This window comes from Electrophorus electricus, chromosome 4, assembly GCF_013358815.1.
Source record: "Electrophorus electricus isolate fEleEle1 chromosome 4, fEleEle1.pri, whole genome shotgun sequence".
Lineage (NCBI taxonomy): Eukaryota > Metazoa > Chordata > Actinopteri > Gymnotiformes > Gymnotidae > Electrophorus > Electrophorus electricus.
The window spans coordinates 14,456,736-14,479,409 of record NC_049538.1 but is presented as its reverse complement, the minus strand read 5'-3'; the positions used below and the strand labels follow the sequence as shown (position 1 = coordinate 14,479,409).

General features: G+C 48.5%; 1 protein-coding gene across 3 annotated transcripts in view; it reads left to right on the top strand.

Moving 5' to 3' along the window:
- Positions 1-22,674, top strand: part of cdon (cell adhesion associated, oncogene regulated) — a 37,059-nt gene that overhangs the window by 9,640 nt on the left and 4,745 nt on the right. For all 3 annotated transcript variants that reach the window (XM_035525128.1, XM_035525127.1, XM_035525129.1), the window contains 14 exons: positions 10,864-10,997; positions 11,182-11,460; positions 11,924-12,070; positions 12,233-12,376; positions 12,507-12,791; positions 12,935-13,204; positions 15,635-15,906; positions 16,805-16,979; positions 17,344-17,460; positions 18,094-18,300; positions 18,437-18,618; positions 20,756-20,861; positions 22,106-22,228; positions 22,550-22,674. The exon at positions 22,550-22,674 is cut by the window's right edge and continues 67 nt beyond it. In XM_035525128.1, coding sequence (XP_035381021.1) covers positions 10,922-10,997; positions 11,182-11,460; positions 11,924-12,070; positions 12,233-12,376; positions 12,507-12,791; positions 12,935-13,204; positions 15,635-15,906; positions 16,805-16,979; positions 17,344-17,460; positions 18,094-18,300; positions 18,437-18,618; positions 20,756-20,861; positions 22,106-22,228; positions 22,550-22,674 — 2,508 coding nt within the window. In that variant the 5' untranslated portion in view covers positions 10,864-10,921. The remainder of the gene's footprint in view (positions 1-10,863; positions 10,998-11,181; positions 11,461-11,923; positions 12,071-12,232; positions 12,377-12,506; positions 12,792-12,934; positions 13,205-15,634; positions 15,907-16,804; positions 16,980-17,343; positions 17,461-18,093; positions 18,301-18,436; positions 18,619-20,755; positions 20,862-22,105; positions 22,229-22,549) is intronic.

The window sequence follows — 22,674 nt, the reverse complement described above, 5'->3', positions numbered from 1 at the left end:
GTTATGGTTGAACCCTGTACAGGAATGGTACGCGAGAGCACCAATGGCTACTGCAGTTCTGCCACTGCTGAGAGGGGGCGCTGGTACAGAGCTGCGTGTCACGTCGAGGGTCCTACTCGCAGTCCTTTAAGTTTGTTGCACACGCACCACTCTGTTTTGGGATCTGGAGCAGTGAGGTGAAACGTGACCCGAGAGAGTTACAAAACAGAGTTAAAAGACAAAACAGATAAACATTTAAATGGGTAAACTTTTAGACAGCCTAAATAGATGCTGCCACACACTCCTCGGCCTTGTAGATACACAGCACACACATTGCACACATGCTGCATGTTTCATGCTTTTTGCAGTGTGCTCAAGAGGAGGGTGATTTCTTATTTAAATTTTGAAACATTGTTTTTGTTTTGTGGTGCTAATTTCTCGTACACCAGGAGATGTGTGAATGCTCTTGGAAACTTGTAGATGGCACTCTGCAGTGGCTTCGTTGCCCTCGGAGATTGCTACGGTAACTGCTGTTTGCATACATTTGTTCATAGCAGAGCCCTGGGAAGCCCAGTGTGTGAGTGGTCTTTCTCTCCTGCTGCTACAGATAATTTACAGACGCCTGAGTGTGAACGTATGTTTGTGTGTGTGTGTGTGTGTGTGTGTGTGTGTGTGTATGTGTGTATGTGTGACACTCTATGTGTTTTGCCTCATGACTGTTTGGAGACACAGTGTCATTTTGTTGTTGGTTTCCACACATTTCGAGTCACAGTTTTTAATATATGTCTCCACCCCGGGAGACATTCTGGTCACGGGCCAGGATGCTATCAGCAGGACACTGAGCAGCCGCTTGTGTGGCTGTATGTCTGGCCTGGTCACCATGGTGATGGAGGAGGTGATGGAATCCAGGGAGTACCGAGAGAGCATATTCTGAGCTGAAGTTGGAAATGAGAAATAGAGAGGGAGAGAGAAGACAGGGAATGATAGAGGGAAAGAGGGGGAGAGAGAGAAAAAAAAGAGCGAGATGGCACGAGAACAAGGAGGAGAAGAGAGGGAGATAAAGAGGGAGCCGGGGGGAGAGGAAAGCTTGTGCTTAGATATGCAGGGATTGAATGGGAAGCTACAGGTATAGATGCTGGTATAGCTGCTGGTATAGATGCTGGTATAGTTGCTGGTATAGTTGCTGGTATAGATGCTGGTATAGCTGCTGGTATAGTTGCTGGTATAGATGCTGGTATAGTTGCTGGTATAGTTGCTGGTATAGATGCTGGTATAGCTGCTGGTATAGTTGCTGGTATAGATGCTGGTATAGCTGCTGGTATAGTTGCTGGTATAGATGCTGGTATAGTTGCTGGTATAGTTGCTGGTATAGATGCTGGTATAGCTGCTGGTATAGTTGCTGGTATAGATGCTGGTATAGTTGCTGGTATAGTTGCTGGTATAGATGCTGGTATAGCTGCTGGTATAGTTGCTGGTATAGATGCTGGTATAGATGCTGGTATAGCTGCTGGTATAGTTGCTGGTATAGATGCTGGTATAGTTGCTGGTATAGCTGCTGGTATAGATGCTGGTATAGATGCTGGTATAGATGCTGGTATAGATGCTGGTATAGTTGCTGGTATAGATGCTGGTATAGATGCTGGTATAGATGCTGGTATAGTTGCTGGTATAGCTGCTGGTATAGCTGCTGGTATAGATGCTGGTATAGTTGCTGGTATAGCTGCTGGTATAGATGCTGGTATAGATGCTGGTATAGATGCTGGTATAGTTGCTGGTATAGATGCTGGTATAGTTGCTGGTATAGCTGCTGGTATAGTTGCTGGTATAGATGCTGGTATAGATGCTGGTATAGATGCTGGTATAGTTGCTGGTATAGATGCTGGTATAGTTGCTGGTATAGCTGCTGGTATAGCTGCTGGTATAGTTGCTGGTATAGATGCTGGTATAGATGCTGGTATAGATGCTGGTATAGATGCTGGTATAGCTGCTGGTATAGTTGCTGGTATAGATGCTGGTATAGTTGCTGGTATAGATGCTGGTATAGTTGCTGGTATAGATGCTGGTATAGTTGCTGGTATAGTTGCTGGTATAGATGCTGGTATAGATGCTGGTATAGTTGCTAGTATGGTTGCTGGTATAGTTGCTGGTATAGTTACTAGTATAGTTGCTGGTATAGTTGCTGGTATAGATGCTGGTATAGTTGCTGGTATAGATGCTGGTATAGATGCTGGTATAGTTGCTGGTATAGTTGCTGGTATAGTTGCTGGTATAGATGCTGGTATAGATGCTGGTATAGTTGCTGGTATAGTTGCTGGTATAGTTGCTGGTATAGTTGCTGGTATAGTTGCTAGTATGGTTGCTGGTATAGTTGCTGGTATAGTTACTAGTATAGTTGCTGGTATAGTTGCTAGTATGGTTGCTGGTATAGTTGCTGGTATAGTTACTAGTATAGTTGCTGGTATAGATGCTGGTATAGTTGCTAGTATAGTTGCTGGTATAGATGCTGGTATAGTTACTAGTATAGTTGCTGGTATAGATGCTGGTATAGTTGCTGGTATAGTTGCTAGTATGGTTGCTGGTATAGTTGCTGGTATAGTTACTAGTATAGTTGCTGGTATAGTTGCTAGTATGGTTGCTGGTATAGTTGCTGGTATAGTTACTAGTATAGTTGCTGGTATAGTTGCTAGTATGGTTGCTGGTATAGTTACTAGTATAGTTGCTGGTATAGATGCTGGTATAGTTGCTAGTATAGTTGCTGGTATAGATGCTGGTATAGTTACTAGTATAGTTGCTGGTATAGATGCTGGTATAGTTGCTGGTATAGTTGCTAGTATGGTTGCTGGTATAGTTGCTGGTATAGTTACTAGTATAGTTGCTGGTATAGTTGCTAGTATGGTTGCTGGTATAGATGCTGGTATAGTTGCTAGTATGGTTGCTGGTATAGTTGCTGGTATAGTTACTAGTATAGTTGCTGGTATAGTTGCTGGTATAGTTACTAGTATAGTTGCTGGTATAGTTACTAGTATAGTTGCTGGTATAGTTACTAGTATAGTTGCTGGTATAGTTACTAGTATAGTTGCTGGTATAGTTGCTGGTATAGTTACTAGTATAGTTGCTGGTATAGTTACTAGTATAGTTGCTGGTATAGTTGCTGGTATAGTTACTAGTATAGTTGCTGGTATAGTTACTAGTATAGTTGCTGGTATAGTTACTAGTATAGTTGCTGGTATAGTTACTAGTATGGTTGCTGGTATAGATGCTGGTATAGTTGCTGGTATAGTTACTAGTATAGTTGCTGGTATAGTTGCTGGTATAGTTACTAGTATAGTTGCTGGTATAGTTACTAGTATAGTTGCTGGTATAGTTACTAGTATGGTTGCTGGTATAGTTGCTGGTATAGTTACTAGTATAGTTGCTGGTATAGTTACTAGTATAGTTGCTGGTATAGTTACTAGTATAGTTGCTGGTATAGTTACTAGTATAGTTGCTGGTATAGATGCTGGTATAGTTACTAGTATAGTTGCTGGTATAGTTACTAGTATAGTTGCTGGTATAGATGCTGGTATAGTTACTAGTATAGTTGCTGGTATAGTTACTAGTATAGTTGCTGGTATAGTTACTAGTATAGTTGCTGGTATAGATGCTGGTATAGTTACTAGTATAGTTGCTGGTATAGATGCTGGTATAGTTACTAGTATAGTTGCTGGTATAGTTACTAGTATAGTTGCTGGTATAGTTACTAGTATGGTTGCTGGTATAGTTGCTGGTATAGTTACTAGTATAGTTGCTGGTATAGTTACTAGTATAGTTGCTGGTATAGTTACTAGTATAGTTGCTGGTATAGTTACTAGTATGGTTGCTGGTATAGATGCTGGTATAGTTGCTGGTATAGTTACTAGTATAGTTGCTGGTATAGTTACTAGTATAGTTGCTGGTATAGTTGCTGGTATAGTTACTAGTATAGTTGCTGGTATAGTTACTAGTATAGTTGCTGGTATAGTTACTAGTATAGTTGCTGGTATAGTTACTAGTATAGTTGCTGGTATAGTTGCTGGTATAGTTACTAGTATAGTTGCTGGTATAGTTGCTGGTATAGTTGCTGGTATAGTTGCTGGTATAGTTACTAGTATAGTTGCTGGTATAGTTACTAGTATAGTTGCTGGTATAGTTGCTGGTATAGTTACTAGTATAGTTGCTGGTATAGTTACTAGTATAGTTGCTGGTATAGTTACTAGTTTAGTTGTTGGTATAGTTACTAGTATTGTTGCTGGTATAGTTGCTGGTATAGTTACTAGTATAGTTGCTGGTATAGTTACTAGTATAGTTGCTGGTATAGTTGCTGGTATAGTTACTAGTATAGTTGCTGGTATAGTTACTAGTATAGTTGCTGGTATAGTTACTAGTATAGTTGCTGGTATAGTTACTAGTATAGTTGCTGGTATAGTTGCTGGTATAGTTACTAGTATAGTTGCTGGTATAGTTACTAGTATAGTTGCTGGTATAGTTGCTGGTATAGTTACTAGTATAGTTGCTGGTATAGTTGCTGGTATAGTTACTAGTATAGTTGCTGGTATAGTTACTAGTATAGTTGCTGGTATAGTTACTAGTATAGTTGCTGGTATAGTTACTAGTATAGTTGCTGGTATAGGTTCTTTACTTTGATGGTTTTCTTTGGCTAGTTGCTCTCTTTCGTAGTATGAGGTGGAATGTGAGTAAAAAGACTCCTGTTCTGCAGGCGATGTCCAACGCCCTGGCAGTGCAAACACACACACACACACTCACACACACACGTTCTTTTCTAGCCCATGGTCATTGAATCAGACAGGTCTGACACTGGCCTATCAGATTGGTCTCTACACACTTTCTTATGTGGCTTCTCTTTCTTCCATTACACCTTCAGGCCTGCATGGACCCAATCCAGTGGCTGAGCGACAGACGATGACAGACAGGTAGGCAGGCAGATAGACAGCCAGGCAAGCAGGCAGACAGGCAGACAGTCCTATTGAGTTTCACCTCTGCTCTTAATTCACATCGTTGAAAACCTTGGGAACCAGCTCTTTCACTTCTCCACCATGTCTTTCTCTCTCTCACTCTCTCTTTTTATACCTCTCTTTCTCAGCACCTCCCCTCTCTCGGTTGCCCCTCCCCCTATTCCAGGCAAACAAGATGCCACAGAACAAACAAACTCCAATTAAGAGGGCTCGTCTGTGTTCTTCTGCACTGTACTGAGAGACCCCACATCCCCCTGGTGAGCCCTGATGGGTGTTTGTATCCGAAGCCAAGTAGCCCGGGGGAGGAATTACTCTCCCAGGTCCAGGGCCAGGCGTTCAGGGAGCGGGTGGAAGCAGACAGCTGGGCCTGGGAAGCGCTGTCTCGGGGAGGCGCTGCGTGTGTCTCGGGTACACAGTCCTTTGCTGGTCGTGGCTGTCTGGTTCCAGGGGTTTAAGCCCTCTTTCTTTCTCCACGCTGCCCTTGTCCTGTCCCCTGTAAACTGGGGTGCGGTTGCCCCGTGGCCTAGCCTGTACCTTGCAGACGACACGGTTTCCTGTCAGCACCGAGCATGGCGTCAGATGCTCCAGGACTTCTGATCGCACTGTATGCGCAAACGCACGCACGCGCACCCGCGCACACACACACACACAGACACACACACACACACACACACACACACACACACACAGACACACACACACACACACACACACACACACACACACACACACACACACAGGGTATCCTCAGTGTGATGGGATGAGTGTCATTCCAATCTTGCTGCTCAGCATCTCTCCCTCCAGCCTCACCTCCTCCCGCGTTCCCGTTAAAACAAAGACCAAATCCCACCCTGCCCACCAGCTCTCTCTCTCTCCATCTCTTTCTCCCTCATCCCCCTCTTTCTGTTTCTCTTCATCTATCTCCCTCTGTCCCCATCTCTCACTCTCTCCTCTACTTTCATTTGCTCTCTCTCTCACTCTCTCCCTTTCTTCTGTTCTCTCTCTCTCTCTCCCTCCTCTCTCTCTCCCTCTCTCTCTCTCTCTCCCTCTCTCTCTCTCTCCCCCTGAACTGCTCAGCAGAGGCCCAGCGTTTCCATTCACTAGCCTCCCATGTCTCGGGCTGCTGGACTTCTAGTCCTCTTACCACAACCTACAGCAGCCAATCAGGGAGCAGTGGAGTGGATCCCCTCTGTCTGCACCACTTCTACTCTCGTCCTCCCGCTTTCTCTTTCTCCCTCACTCTCTCTCTCCCCATCCCTCTTTCTGAGTAAGCAGGAAGGGAGGATTATAAGGGTGCTTCACACAGTATCATTGTGTCTCTGTCTGGCAACAGCGGTGGAAATGAGCAGCTATTCCCCTCCACACAGATCCGTGATCCACTGCTCTCTCGCGTGGCTTCCTGGGTCTCTCCCGTCAGCTCAGCTTTTCAATCTTTTTGTGCTGTTGGTTTTTACATTCTTTTTTTAGTGACCTTTGGGTTTTTCTTTTCTCTCTCTCTCTCTCTGTGGAATGTGTGTGTGTGTGTGTGTGTGTGTGTGTGTGTGTGTGTAAGCGCTCCTCTCTCAGCAGCTGCGAGGGCGAGTGCAGACAGGTTCTGTGTATAGCACCACAGTGTGTTTTAGCACACAGGTCAGATTGGACCATCGTGAGCTCATTCTCTCACTCCAGCGCTCCCATTTCATTTTCCAGCTGTTAAACGCCTCTGCAGTGTCCCTGCAGTGCATCAGTGACACTTCTGTTTGTACTGTACATTGACAGGGCACAGGAATTGCATTCATTTATCTTAATAATTCAAAGATAAATTTGAATAAATTAAAATTTTCAAGCCCATAATTTTATCTATGCACCTCTCTGTCCCCTCCCTCTCTTTCTCTCTCTCTCTCTCTCTCTCTCTCTCTCTCTCCCACTATCTCTCTCACTCTCTCTCCTTCCTCTCTCTTACTCTCTGTCTCTCTCTCTCTCTCTCCCTCTCTCTCTCCTTCCTCCCTCTTTTTCTCTCCCCCTGCTCTTTGATGCTTCCGAAGTTCCTCCATATCGTTTTTGTTCCCGTTTTCCCAGTATGACAGGGATCTGGGTATGGGGCTCTCCGAGCGCTTCCTGCAGCGAGGGGCGACTCTTTCTTCTCCTCCAGAGGGGCGGCAGGTGCTCGCAGATGTCACCCACCCCCAGGGTGTTCTCGGGAATGTTTTTTATCCCTGATAGTCCCGCCATTAGGAGCCAGCACGCTGGAATGTTCTGTAGCAGTGTCGTCGTGGACGCTCCTCGGCTGGGTGGATTCCCCAGAGTCGCTGATGAGTTCAGATGGCGTCCCGTCCGTCCAGTTATTCCTCTTTTCCGCTCTTAGTGAGGACTTACCTCACTAAACAGTAAACATATAGAGAAAACTAAGGCCGGTGTGTGGTTAGATGGGGTTGGGTAGAGACTTGATCGGGGTTCTGTCTCTGTGCCAGTGCCTCTTGGAGCCTCTGCACTTGTTTTACTTGCTTTGACCCTTGTAGCGCTTCCTCTCAGTTGGGAACACCTGCAGTAACAGTGGAGTTTGTCCTCCAGAAGATGCTTTACACATGCACGTAACACCACAGCTCTGGTTCAGTAACGTGTTCATACAGGACAGATGTGTGTTTCTGGTTGGGGCTACAGAGGACAGCTGTGTGTTTCTGATTCTGTTACGGGGCCACATAGTACAGATGTTTGTCTTGGGTTCCGTTACGGGGCCACACAGTACAGGTGTGTGTCTCTGGTTCCGTCGCAGGGCCACACAGGACAGATGTGTGTCTCCGGAAGTGAGTAAAACACACACAGGCCCTGGAGCAGCGTTCCTAATAGCTGACCACCAGTCAGTTCCCCAAACCATCCAACGTAATGAGCAGATCAGCCATTTATCCCGCTAAACCCTGCGGTGTTTACAGATTCCATGCTTGCCACAGCCGTGCTGATGGACCGGGGTCTTGGCGTCCGTCAGGTGTGTCGGTGTGACGGGTAAATGCAGGCGCCCCCATCAGCATCCGGCATGACGGGCACAGGCGGCTTGCGCTTGCCACTTACCTTCCTGCTGCCATGACGGTTGCTTTTGATGTGACCCGCGTGGTGGAGATCGTCACCTGACCGTGGGGATCGTCACCTGACTCTCTCTCTCTCTCTCTCTCTCTCTCTCTCGCTCTGTTTGTCTTTCTTTGTTTTAGTCATGCTCGTTTTCCCCCCTTCCTCTGCCCCTCTCATTCTTTCTCTCTCTCTTTCTCACTCTCTCTCTCCCTCCCTCCCTCCCTCCCTCTCTCTGATGAAGGACACCAGATATCCCACGAGGAGCCAGCCAGCCTTGAGGCCCCACGCCTCCGGGCGGATGTCGGTGGGAAGGCGGGTGAGATAAGCGCCAGGAGCTCGGCTTCTGCGTTTCCTCGTCTCGCCAGATCGCTCGCCCCGATAGAGGCGAGGTGCGGCAGGGCTGCCTTCACGCCCGCCCCCAGCCTGCTGCGGCGCCGGCCGGACCCGGGACTCTTCACCCGGCACTGGGCCCGCACGGCGTGCCATGATGCTCAGCCTCGTCTGGGGGGTTAATGGAAGGCTGGTGTTATTGTTGTAATTATATATGATTATTCTGGCAGTGAGATGGAGATGGCATAGGGGCACAGACACGGGACCTGTCAGGACTCGTGGAGAATCAGAAACGTTCCCCTCCGAGTCACGGGGAGAGGAATCACGGCACACACACATACCCACGCATGCACACACACGCGCACGCGCAGACACGTGTGAACACACACACACGTTTCACTGTGATAATAGTGATCATTTGTACAAGAAATGTGTGTGTAATAGTGGCTGCTATAGAAGTGTGTGTGTGTGTTTGTATGTGAAGGCTTGGTTGGCTTCAGTAGGTCTGAGTAAAGTGAAAACTGTTCCCCATTTCTTGCCCTGTTTCCTGGGGGTGTGACCGCAAGGGGCGTGTCCAGGGCCAACAGACACCCGCTGACTCTCTGCTCTCTGCTGACCTTTGACCTCTGGGGTGAGAGGGGGTGTGAGCATGAGGCTGAGAGAGTTTATTATTTCCTGTGTTTCCTCCTTTGACCTGTGCGTGGCCGCACGTATATGTGTGTGTGCGTCTGTGCGTGTGTGCGTGTCTGTGTGTGTGTGTGTGTGTATGTGTGTGTGTGTGTGTGTTCAGGCTGGGGTTCATTTTTATACTTCACAGTAATACTTAGGTTCTCATAACTTCCACAGTAAGCAGTTGTTTTGGGCTGTGTGAGACTGGTGGGCTCACAGGGTGGTCTTTTGTAGTTGTTTTCAGACCACTTGATTGCCCAAATGTGAACATCATTCCTTAAATATCCAAATCAGAAAAGAAAACAGAATTGTTTTGAAATCTCCCGGTCAGCATGAAATGGTAAAGGTGCTATAGTGGGCATCTGAGTGTGTGTGTGTTTGTGTGTGGGTGTGTGTTGACTGTGTATGTGTCCAAGTGGGTCTGCTCCTCACCCCATCTTCCACTCGTTCACCTCTACTGGATCCTACATGCACATCTCCGGCTGACCCGCCCGTGCAGAGGGCATGGCGTTGGGTCGGCGTCGGCGCGGTTCTGGGCCGGTTTTGGGCCGGTGTTAGGCCAGTGTTGGGCTGGCGCTGTGCCCCGTGGCATCCTCCATCTGAATGTCACAGCTGGGAGACTATTGTTCCTCGGCCCCCTACCCGAGCCACGGTTACAAACCGGGAGCCAGTGATCAAAGGGTCTGCGGATTAGCCTGGCCTTGAGACAGAAGGGAGGGACCGGCCGGGGCAGCACTCAAAAGGCAAGAGGAACGCTCCTAATTACACTCCTCCTACTTCTTTTCTTGTCTCTCCGTTTGGGTTCTCTCCTTGTCTTTCTCAAGAGTGTGTGTGTGTGTGTTTGTGTGTGTGTGTGTGTGTGTGTGTGTAGTTGATCTTCAGGCTACAGTGAGTCTGTGAGGAAACAACACAGTGTGAAAGCAGAGTGATATTAAGAGTGGACAGAGACAGCCTTTCCAACAGCGAGCAGAGAGAGAGCGAGAGAGAGATTTTTATTGAATCAATATAAATAAAAGACGTTTTGCATCACCAGTACAATAGTTCACATACTGTACAAAAATTGTCCAGATAGCATTAGTTCCACGGACTGGAGAGGTTCAACTCCTCCTCCACCACAGTGCAAAACACATCTCCATCACGCCATTCCAAATCAAACACCTCCGTGCTGTTCATGGCCTTATAACATTTAAATTCAGGGCTGATCTTGGACTTTGCCAGAGCAATAAACAGAGAGAGGGAGAGAGAGAAAGAAGGGAGGGGGAATGAGAGAGATTGATAGAAGTGGACAGTAGGAATGCCAGTGAGTGTGTGGAGACTATCAGTAGGAATTCCAGCTAGTGTGTGGAGACTGTCAGTGGGAATTCCAGTGTGTGTGTGTATGGACACTCAGTGACACTGAGTTACAGTGTGTGGTGTGTGTGTGTGGAGACTCTCAGTGGGAATTGCTGTGTGTGTGTGTGTGTGTGTGTGTGTACACCCAGTGGGAATCATAGCAGAGGTCCGCAGAGTGAGGTTTCTCGTCAGGGAAGACTAGCTATGCTCACTGGATGTTAAAGAACATGTGTCCTGAGGATTATTGTGACTGTGGTTGGAGATTATGTCCAGTCAGAAGTGGGCTGAGCTCGGGTCAGAACTGGGCTGAGCTTGGGTGACATACGCATATATGAAGAATTTCTCATGAACTGTGCACAGTCATGAGTGTTGGAAGAATTCCTGGTATGTGCCCGTGTATGGGCTGCATCAGTACGAAGTGTAATCCTGTAACAGCACTGACATAACACTAATAGCACTTTGTGTGTGTGCGTGTGTGTGTGTGTGTGTGTGTGTGTGTGTGTGTGTGTGTCTTGTCTAGGTGCGTGGAGGGGGTGTGTGTGAGACCCCTGGTCAGCACCCAGAGGTGAAGCTGCATCATGGATGAGGGAGGCCTGAGAGGCCTGAAGGTTCTGTCCACTGTCCTGTGTGTGTACCATACACTGATCTGTCCCTGTGAGTATGTACACACACACACACACACACACACACTCACAAATGCCCATTCATACATCACAGTTTCATCATCAGCCATCTTCAACATTTTAGCTTGTTTGTATAAAACTCTCCTATCTATCTTTCTGACTCTGTCTCTCCCTCCCTCTCCCTCTCTCTATCTCTTTCCCTCTCCGTCTCCTAGTTGCATTATCTCTGTCGTTCCGGGTGCAGCCTGTCTCTGTGGTCCAGAAACAGGGTGGAGCGGTTCAGCTGCGCTGCGTGGTACGTCCTTCCTCAGCCGGCCTCACCTGGCTGTTCCAGGGTCAGTCTCTGGAGCCCGGTTCCCTGCCCGGGGTGGAGGTCCAGCTGGGTTCCCTCTCTCTGCCCTCACTGGAGCCGACACACACAGGCGTGTACCAGTGTGTAGCCCGCACGGACACGGGCGCAATCGCCAGCCGCTTGGCACGGGTCACCATCGCGGGTATGCACACGGCATCACAGACACACAAAAATACACAAATCCTCTCCTCTATTCTCCTCTGTTCTCCTCTGTTCTCTCCCCTCTTCTCCTCTTTTCTGCTCCGTTCTCTCATCTAAGTTCAGCAGGAACAGCTGAGAGTGGCCACTCGTGCCTCAGTGCTTCCAGGGGAAGGAAGTGATGTCTTTTTTTTTTCCCGTTTCCTGTCTGGCGCTGTTCCACGTTCTCCTTAATGAGCTTGCTGTGCGGCGTTGCGCACCCGTGCTGGGAAGCACGGGGGCAGCACTTGGCCGCCGCCCTACGGGCTGATCTAACTGGCCGATAAGGCCCAATTGTTCTTACACAGCGTCCACTGCAGCCCGCCCCCAAACTCCTCCGGCCCACCCCCACCCCCTCGCTGAGGCGCAGTTGGGATTGATTTCTGTTGTGAACTTATGCAGCGCTCCATGTTCTGCTCTTTGTCCAGATATCGGGGAGTTCAGGGAGACGCATCGGCGGTCGTTAACGGTGACAAAAGGAGACAGTGCCGTCATCGAATGCAGGTTGCCACGGAGTAACCCCTCCGCTTTGCCACGCTACAGAATTCGGGGCCAGTGGATAGAGGAGTCTACAGGTACACAAACATCTCACACACCTCCACCTTGCACACAAACACTTCACACACCCCGTATTACTCTTTACTTCCTTCTCCACATACTCGGGGAAAATAAGATGCAAAGTAAAAGAATGATTATTTGTTTGCTGCTGTATTTTATTTTATTTTTTTGTTTTTCAGATGAATATTTAATCCTTCCAACTGGGAACCTTCATATAGTCTCCGTTTCCCCAGAGGACCAAGGCCTATATAAGTGTGGCGCGTACAATCCCGTTAGCCGAGAGACCAGGGTAGAGGCCCATGGTACCAGGCTCATAGTGAAAGGTAATCAGCAGCCATGCTGAAGGACCACCATCCGTGCGTCCATGGTGCAGTTCACATGTTTGTCAACCATTTCATTTCTGATGTCTATGGACTGAATTTGGCCCCCTCCCCTTCTCCTTCACGCACTCAGATGGCCGCTCTCCGGTGGGGATATCATACCCCGTCTCCTCCGTCGACCTGTCAGTGGAACAGTCCACGTCGTTACTGCTGGAATGCGTAATATCCGGAAACCCGTCGGCCGTCGCTAAGTGGACGAAGGACGGCCGGGAGCTGCCGGCAGGTGCCAGGGTGCGTGTGGCACACACCAACCTGGCCGTGAGCGACGTTCAGCTCAGCGACGCGGGACAGTATGCCTGCTCTGTCCACTCAGAGGACGGGAGTGTGACCACAGCCAACTACACCGTCAATGTGCTGGGTGAGTTCAGTTAAGTGAAGTAGCCATGAAAATATCCATGTGCACAAGTACACAGAATGTCTACTGAAATTTGACCTTATGTCTGATATGTCTTTGGGTTTAACCTTTACTGTCTCCCTCTCCTCTCCTCCCCTCCCCTACAGGAGCAGTCAGTGTACTGAGAGGTTTGTCTGACCAGACCGTGACAGCTGGCTCACCTGTCCTATTCACCTGCACTGCCAGGGGAAACCCCGCCCCCAAGATTATTTGGCTGTTCAACTCCTTCCCCATTCTACCCTCACCCCGCCTCCAGATATCAGACTCCTCGCTGCGTATCTCCTCAGTCACCATTCAGGACCAGGGGATGTACCAGTGCCTGATAGACAATGGCATTGGCTCAGAACAGTCAGCTGCTAGACTTATTGTCCAATCAGGTAAAAATCCTTTTCACCTGAATAAAAAAGGATTGTATGAAGGCATTACACACCCATGGTCAATTATTAACAGTGTACATAGTGTACGTAAAAGAGTTCATTGGGTATGAGCACAGAATTATGTTAGATATTGATCTTCAAGAAGCTGGAGATGAAAATTATATTTGAGAATATAACAGACTGGCATGACTGTAGACATTCTGAGTTCTAATAGTGTACTCTAAGAGAGGCAGATCAATCTTTCATTAGAGATTTTTAGTCAGTATTCTTTGGAAATACTTTGGCTGTATTGGTGTGGGGTATGTATGTGTGTGTGTGTGTTAGTCGAACAGTCTTGGCTGTAGTGGTGTAGGGTGTGTGTGTGTTAATGAGACAGGTTTGGCTGTAGTGGTGTAGGGTGTGTGTGTTAATGAGACAGGTTTGGCTGTAGTGGTGTAGGGTGTGTGTGTTAATGAGATAGTCTTGGCTGTAGCGGTGCTAAAGCAGGAGGTGTGTTATGAGAGGTGGACAGGTCTTGCCTTTGGCAGTTTTGAGGAGGGTTAAGGGTGGGGTTTTCGCAGTGTTGAGGCGGGTTATGGGCGGGGTTTGTGCCCTGTGTGGAAGGGTAATGGGCAGGGTTTGGGCAGTGTGGGGGAGGTTTATGGGCGGGGTTTGGGCCGTGTGGGGGAGGGTTATGTGCGGGGTTTGGGCAGTGTGTGTGTGGGGGGGTATGGGTGGGGTTTGGGCTCTGTGGGGGAGGGTTATGGGCGGGGCTTGGGCAGTGTGGGGGAGGATTATGTGCGGGGTTTGGCGGGCTGGAGCAGAGCTGTGAGAGTGATCTTTGTGCGTGCTGTCAGGGATCAGCTCTGGAACAACGGAATGTGAGGAGTTACTACACATGGTTCTGACGAGAAGCAGACCCCCCCCGCTGTCAACATCACACACAACTGGCCTTATATTTATTAACACACACGCATTCGCACATGCATACCCACACGCACACAGAGCCTACGCTGCTCTCTTCTCGTTCTGTTACTAAGTATAGCCTTGTGACTCCAAGTGTGATTGATAAGGGCAGTGGGATTCAAAAAAGATGGCCAAGGTTGTTTCCAAACGTTGGCACACACTCCCTCTCCCTTTCTTGCTCTTCCCCTTGGCTTGCAGGCCGAAGAGATTTACGCGACTCTGATAAACTGCAACTCAGCTCAGAATTGCACTTGTATACATACAACTGTAGATTTAAAGGAGACGATAGAGAGAGAGAGACACTACAGGGTGGTTCACCTGCGCTAATCCCTTCGTGCCTACAAGACGCCTCCAGGACATTATCTAGTGCTCAAAAACCGCGTTTAACTGAACGTCAGGTGGTCACAAGGCTTTATGGGTTTTGTAGGTGAAGCTTCCCTGCCTACAATTCTGCCTCCCCCTGAAAAACGGTGCGTATGTGGTGTGTATCGTCAGTGTTCACCCTCCTCCTGTGAACCGCTGGTACGGCTCAGCTGGCGCTGTCTCCACCCATCCCGCCACACTGCTCCTCGGGGATGGAGCCAGGCCTGGTGACGGCCCCACCCTCCCCACCAGGTCTAGGCCGGGGAGCAGCAGCCTTTAGATCCAGGCATCGATGCGCCTAATGGCCTCGAATCCGTGCAAATGGAAGCCTCCCTGACTGCAGGCGAGCTCCATGGATCAAGGATCTATTCACTGTGCGCCCACAAACACACACTGCTGTGTGCATTGCGAGGTCACTCTCTGCAGGTCCCTTAGTGAGCCACTGGCAACATGCACCCCGAATCCGACCGGATCAAAGATCCAGAGGGGCAATGAGGCTCTGTCCCTCGAACGCCAAACCCAGTCACCTCCCCAGATTCAGCTGCTGGGCTTCTAGCAGTGTGGCCACGCCTGCGCACACACACGCTTTTACTGTCCCTCAGAAGACTTCTAGAGACTTCCATCCTTCAGGTGCCCAACCAGTGTCTGACATAATATCATTTCCCTCCTTCACCGCTTCCAAGATGGAACATTCTGGCAGCCGAAAAAATCATTACTACGTAGTGCTACATGCACCTGCGTCTGCCTGTGGCCCTCGCTCCCTTCTCGTGCCCAATGAACCCGGTCCATTAGCGTCTGGCACCGGACAAACCCACCGACCACACGGACCCTTCCAGGGAGAGCTCGGGGAAGCGTGTTCCAGGGACGGATGTTGTCTGTGCGGAACACAAAATGCGCAGACAGTCTGTCTGCAGCGTTAGTAACTCACCACTTTACGACCTGTTCCAATGCTGTGGATTCAAGAAAATCTCTGTCTTTGATGAGTTGTGTGCTTAAAAGGTTTCCGCAGAGATAACTGCTATAGTCAGTAGGAAGAAGCAGAGTTGACAACAGATTTTAAGGATCCTGTTATTCATCCAGAGATATGTGGAAAATTTACTCCAAAACAACTGTTTTTTGCAGGGCCTCAGACGACTCCCACAGCTATTGCCTTGAAAACGCACCCCTCCGTCCCGCCAGTGCAGAGCGACGACGGGAAGGAGTCGTTCCTGCCCCTGGAAGACGGCCTCGGTGATGGTCCGCCCACTGATAGGACCAATGACAAGCCCACTCCAGAGGCGCCAATCATCATCAGCCCGCCCCAAACACATAAACCCAACGCATATGACCTGGAGTGGCGGGCTGCCCGTGACTGGGGCAGCCCCATTAACGCCTACTTCGTTAAATACCGCAAGGTGAGAGTGCTTCCGAAAGCCTCACCATATTGAGATCTATTTTTGACCTTGGTAGCTGGCCATTCTGTTCACGATTCAGGACTACGATCAGTTTAAAAAGATATTTCTTCTGTTACTGTAATCCTCCATCGAAACGCTTTGTTCCGGGACAAGACTCAACCCCTGAAACGTCTTCTTGTCTTTGCTTATGTCACTGAGGCTGAGGGACAGGGGAGTAAACACCAGTAATATCATGTGAGGTTTTGAAGAGCCAGTCAAATCCTGATGGATCAGCTGCAGTCACAAGATACTGCTGGTTCACATTGGCTGGATGCACTCCAGCCGGTGATGCTGTCCCAGTTGCTATGTTATTTCAATCGCTATGTCATTAGTAATTATTTTACCGCAGGCCTGTAACAATGCCTAGCTGGGTCGTGGTCCAAAGCTGGTTCACTAGCTAGAGGGGTGAAAGGAGACGGTCATTTCCTCTATAAAAGCTTTTTATTCACTCTCCTGTCTCTAAAAGGGCAAACACCTCTTGTTAAGGTCCCGTTGGCTATGATGTCAGACTGACTCAGGAAAAAGTGACACAGTGCTAGCTGAGGACATGGAAGAGAGAGAGAGAGAGAGAGAGAGAGAGAGAGAGAGAAAGAGAGAGAAAACAGACACTGAGACAGAGGAGAGAGACAGAGAGCAGAGAACGAGGGCAAGAGAATGAGAGGGCAGACAGAGAGAGGATAAAAGACAAATTCAGAATTACAGACCCTACATCGGTGTGTGTGTGTGTGTGTGTGTGTGTGTGTGTGTGTGTGTGTGTGTGTGTGTGTGTGTGTGTGTGTGTGTGTGTGTGCGTGTGTGTGCGTGTGTGTGTGTGTGTGTGTGTGTGTGCGTGTGTGTGTGCGCGTGCGTGATGCTGCAGGTGGATGACACGGGCAGCGTGGTGGGCAGTTGGCACACAGTGCGAATTCCAGGCAGTGAGAAGAGCCTGCTCCTGTCTGACCTGGAGCCGTCCAGCCTCTACGAGGTGCTGATGGTAGCTCGCAGCACTGCGGGGGAGGGGCAGCCCGCAATGCTCACCTTCCGCACGGCCAAGGGTGAGACACACACACACGCACACACAAACGTGCACACGCATACACGCGCGTATACACACACAAACACACCCACACGCACGTGTATATATGAACACACACACACACACTCACACACACACACACACACACACTCACACACACACATACACACACTCACACACACTCACACACACTCACATACACACACCCACACACACATACACACACACACACACACACACACACACACACACACACACACACACACACACACACACACACACACACACACACACACACTGTCAGGGTATAGTTTCTCCAAAGCAGATGTAAATATGGACGTGGATGTATAATAGCCTCTCTCCTGCTCTCCTGTTTGTCTCAGAGAGAAGCTCTACCTCCGGTAAGAACCCGTCCAAGGCTCCAGACGTGTCTGTGCCTGAGCAGGCTCCGGAGGAGAAAACCGTGAACACGCACTACGGCGTGGTCATACATGACCGAGGTGAGCTCCTGCAGGAGTGACGCGCTCGTGACGAGTGGGAGGCGTGGGGTGTTGGTCATTATCTGGAAATACAGAGAACGCACACAGCGACGTTATAAACAGCAATTACAGGGCATGAGCATGTGTGAGCTATTCATGTAGGCCTCACCTAATATGTCCAAACAGTTGTTTTTCACTAACCTCCTCTGTTCTTTGGCTCTCTCCCTCTCCCTATCATGCTAACCTTTCTCTTTCTCCCTGTTCCTCCCCCTCTTCTCCCTCTCACTCTACCCCTCCTTCTCTCTCTCTCTCTTTCTCTCTCTCTCTCTCTGTGGCCCAGAGCCCTCTCAGTAAGTACATGCTTCACTTCGGCATGCTGTTTGTCTATGTTGTATGTGTTTCTGTTTGTTTTCCTGTTCTCTGCTCTCTCTCTCTCTCTCTCTCTCTCTCTCTCTCTTTCTCTTTCTCTTAGTCTTCTCTCTCTCTATTCCCCTTTTTATGAGATGGATGGTCAGCTGTTTCCACTTAACGAGGAACACAGCCATTTTTCACTTGCATTTTAGAGAGCAGAGGAACAGGTTTTTTTTTTTTCGTTTTTTTTTCCCTTTTTGTTAAGTACTTTGTGGTGCGTAATGAGTTTATTTCGGCCTACAGTCCCAGAGGCTCCTGATCGCCCCACCATCTCTATGGCAACAGAGAGTTCTGTTTATGTCACATGGATCCCACGGGCCAATGGTGGCTCTCCGATCACAGCCTTCCGCGTGGAGTTCAGGAAGCAAGGCCGCAACGGTGACTGGCTCATTGCTGATGACAACATCTCACCCCTAAAGCTCTCTGTGGAAGTGCGCAGCCTAGAACCAGGCGAGGTCACACACACACACACACGCACACACACACATGAATAATCCTCTTTGTAGCTTAGAGACAGAGAGAGATACATACTCTAGTTAAACATATTGCCTGCACCTGTTAAACGTATCCACGGGTGCATCCATAGGTGCAACGTATCGCTTCCGGGTCGTCGCCATGAACACTTATGGCGAGAGTCCCCACAGTTCCTCTTCCAGGCCGTACCACGTGCCGCTGGTGAGCACCCCTATCTCCAACCGCCCTGTGACTGGACCGCACATCATCTCCACGGAGGCCATCACCGACACGCAGATCAGGGTGCGCTGGATGGTAAGTAGCAACGCACGCACACTTACAAGGTGGGCTGGTGTATGCAAATTTTAGAGGCTTGATTGTTAATCAGTCTGTTATGTTAGAAAGACTGTTATGTAACAATCTACGATTTTTGGAAGTGTTCCCTTTTATGACTCTGTTTTGCTCATGCGACATTTGAAGGAAGTGACAACAGAGTTTGAGCTTCACAGTATGTTTCATATACCGAATTCTGCTTATTCGAAAAGGCCAAGGCCTATACAGTTTTCCATTCTATGGCACTTTTAAAGGGTTTAGCACATCCCTGCGTTACTACATTCCCGTAGACTTGCTCCGGCGTGCAGACGGAAGCATCCTCCTGTGTGGTATCCTTGCTCTGGGAACAACAGTAGGACCCTGAAGTAGTCCTACTACACAAATAGTAGTCCTAGTGCATTTCACAGACCGGACAGTGAGTGTGTATGTATGTGTGTATGTATGTGTGTGTGTGTGTGTGTGTGTGTGTGTGTGTGTGTGTGTGTGTGTGTGTGTGTGTGTGTGTGTGTGTATGTATACGTGTTTGTGTGTGTGTGCATACACCTGTGTTTGTGTTTATATGCATGTGCACATGTATCTGTGTGTTTGTATGTGTGTTTGTGCATGTGTGCCTTTTCCAGTTGGTGTTGCAGGTTTAAATTGAGGGACACATATTTCCCATCATCCCCTATACTGTTCCCCTATGGCCACCACAACTAAAGCAGGTCTCTAATTGATCAAGCCCACAATGGCCACTCTGTAGGTGTGTGTGTGGGTGTGTGTATGCGTAATTGAGTGTGCTTGTGTGTGTGTGTGTGTGTGTGTGTGTGTGTGTGTGTGTGTGTGTGTGTGTGTGTGTGCATATTTTTGTTTTGTATGTTTGTATTTGTGGTGCGTGTCTGTGTGTGTGGGTGGGTGGGTGTGGATGAATGTGGTATATTTGGAGGCTCTGTCCAGATACGATTTTAGAATAGAGTGAATTTATTTTGAGAGTGTGGGCATGGGAGGAGAACTTTAAATGAGTGGTGTGTTTTAGGGAAGAGAAAAAGAGGGAAAGAGGGAGAGAGAGTAAACTAGAGTGAAAGAGAGCGCCGAGAAAGCAGAGAGATGCAATTTGTTTCTGTTTGTATTTGCTGATATGAATCTCAAACATGTTGACAATTCTTCATGTGTTGGGGATGAGCGGAGCAGTATTTATGTGTTGGGGATGAGCGGAGCAGTGTTCATGTGTTGGGGATGAGTAGAGCAGTGTTCATATGTTGGGGATGAGCGGAGCAGTATTTATGTGCTGGGGGTGAGCGGAGCAGTGTTCATGTGTTGGGATGAGTGGAGCAGTGTTCATGTGTTGGGGAAGAGTTGAATAGTGTGCATGTGTTGGGGATGAGTGGAGCAATGTTCATGTGTTGGGGATGAGTTGAACAGTGTTCGTGTGTTGGGGATGAGTGGAGCAGTGTTCATGTGTTGGGGATGAGTTGAACAGTGTTCATGTGTTGGGGATGAGTGGAGCAGTGTTCATGTGTCGGGGATGAGTTGAATAGTGTTCGTGTGTTGGGGATGAGTGGAGCAGTGTTCATGTGTTGGGGATGAGTTGAATAGTGTTCGTGTGTTGGGGATGAGTGGAGCAGTGTTCATGTGTTGGGGAAGAGTTGAATAGTGTGCGTGTGTTGGGGATGAGTGGAGCAGTGTTCATGTGTTGGGGATGAGTTGAACAGTGTTCGTGTGTTGGGGATGAGTGGAGCAGTGTTCATGTGTTGGGGATGAGTTGAATAGTGTTCATGTGTTGGGGATGAGTGGAGCAGTGTTCATGTGTCGGGGATAAGTGGAGCAGTGTTCATGTGTTGGGGATGAGTGGAGCAGTGTTCATGTGTTGGGGATGAGTTGAATAGTGTTCATGTGTTGGGGATGAGTGGAGCAGTGTTCATGTGTCGGGGATAAGTGGAGCAGTGTTCATGTGTTGGGGATGAGTGGAGCAGTGTTCTTTTTTCTTTTGCTTACCTGCTATGTAGTGCTACTGCAGTGTGTTTAAGTATATGTCCGTTTTAACAAATGAGGTCTTCTGTTGTTCTCTTTGTCTGTCTCTCTCTTTCTCTCTCTCTCTTGCTCTCTCTCCCCATTCTGTCTGTATCTGTCTTCCCTGCAGTACACCCCCTCTAGCAACAACAACACTCCTATCCAAGGCTTCTACATCTACTACCGGCCTACAGACAGTGACAATGACAGCGACTATAAGAGAGACGTAGTAGAAGGTGAGCAATTTCTCTCAATCTGCTGCTCTGTTCTTTTGGTCTACATACTCCATACTCCATACTACATACTCCATACTCCATACTCCATACTCCATACTACATACTCCATACTCCATACTACATACTCCATACTCCATACTACATACTCCATACTCCGCACTACATACTCCATACTCCGTACTACATACTCCATATTACATGCTCCATACTCCATACTACACTCTCCATACTACATACTCCTTACTACATACTCCATACTCCATACTCCGTACTACATACTCCATATTACATACGCCATACTCTATACTACACTCTCCATACTACATGCTCCGTACTACATACTACATACTCCATACTCCATACTACATACTCCATATTCCATACTTCTTTCTCCATACTGCATATTTGTGTGCTTTATGTGTATAAGGTACATGCATGTATGTGAGTGTCAGTGTGTGTGTGTGTGTGTGTAATGGATATGTTGTGTGTTGAAGGGGGCGGGCCGAGGGGAAACTCATTCAGCTGATTGATGTGCAGTGAGTGTGTAGTGTGGCGTAATGAGCCAGGCTAAAATGTGTTTTTAATAAATGGCTGCTGCTCTAATGGGCCTGAACTGAAACCCTACACCCTCGTCTCCACAGTTTGAGGGGATCGCCCCGCCCTCTGGAATGTTAACGGCCATCCCCAAACCTCCTGCTCCTTTTTCTCTCCCTCCCAACATCTCTCTCTCTCTCTGTCTGCTCTTAGTAATTTTCACCTCAGTGTTCTTCAAAGCTGTAGGTTGTCAGAGATACATGCCTGTCCAGATAGGCAGCCCCATAGACCTTCAAATGCAAACAAGTGTCTATGTTCTTGTGTGTGAGTGTGTGTGAGTGTGTGTGTGTTTGTGTGTAAGTCCATGTGAAGGTCTTGGGTGCATATACAAAATGAACTACACATGAAACATTAGAGAGTTGAGTCAGAATGTGCGTGTGTGTGTGCTTCCAGCTCTGCAGTGTGTTGTGAGGTCTGTGTGCTGTGCAGTGGGAATTCTGGAGTCAGGCCAGAACAAACATTACACTGCCTTATAAGGAGTCTGTCTGGAGTAACGCATGGTCAGAGAGGGAGAGGGAGAGAGAGAGAGAGAGAGAGAGGGGAGGGCAGAGGGCTTGTGGTTTGTCGCGAACAACACGCGCTTTGAGAGGCACAGACTAGTGTAATTATCTCACACTAACCACGCTCCCTCCCTCTGAACCCTCCCACAGGCATCAAGCGCTGGCACATGATTGGCCAGCTCCAGCCGGAGACGTCTTATGACATCAAGATGCAGTGCTTCAACGACGCGGGAAAGAGCGACTACAGTAACGTGATGATCTGTGAAACAAGAGGTGAGAGAGAGAGACAGACACTCTTACGGGAATGCTATACTTCAACTGAAGACAGGAGGCTATAAACGCCATTACTGTAATTACAGCCTTGAACAGAGCGATGGTTTTATTAGTCTGGGACAATGGCAGACATTGTGCTACATCACTACCACCTCAGTTACTAATGACTCCTCTTAATAAGGGCCCGGTGAGACCCACACAGGTCCAGACCGAGCTGTTGTCAGAAGCAAGCAGCTGTTTCACCGGTTTGTTGTCATTTGTCTCACGCGATCTTCTGTTCCCCCACTTACCGAATGCCCCCCTGTTTCCGGACGCATGCAGCGCGCCAGTCTGCCGGAAGACCCAGCCAGCAACCTGTTACCCCGCCGGACGTGTACGTGCCTGAGCCGCCCAGCTCAGCCGGCGGCTTGCTCTACCTGATCGTGGGCTGCGTGCTGGGTGCCATG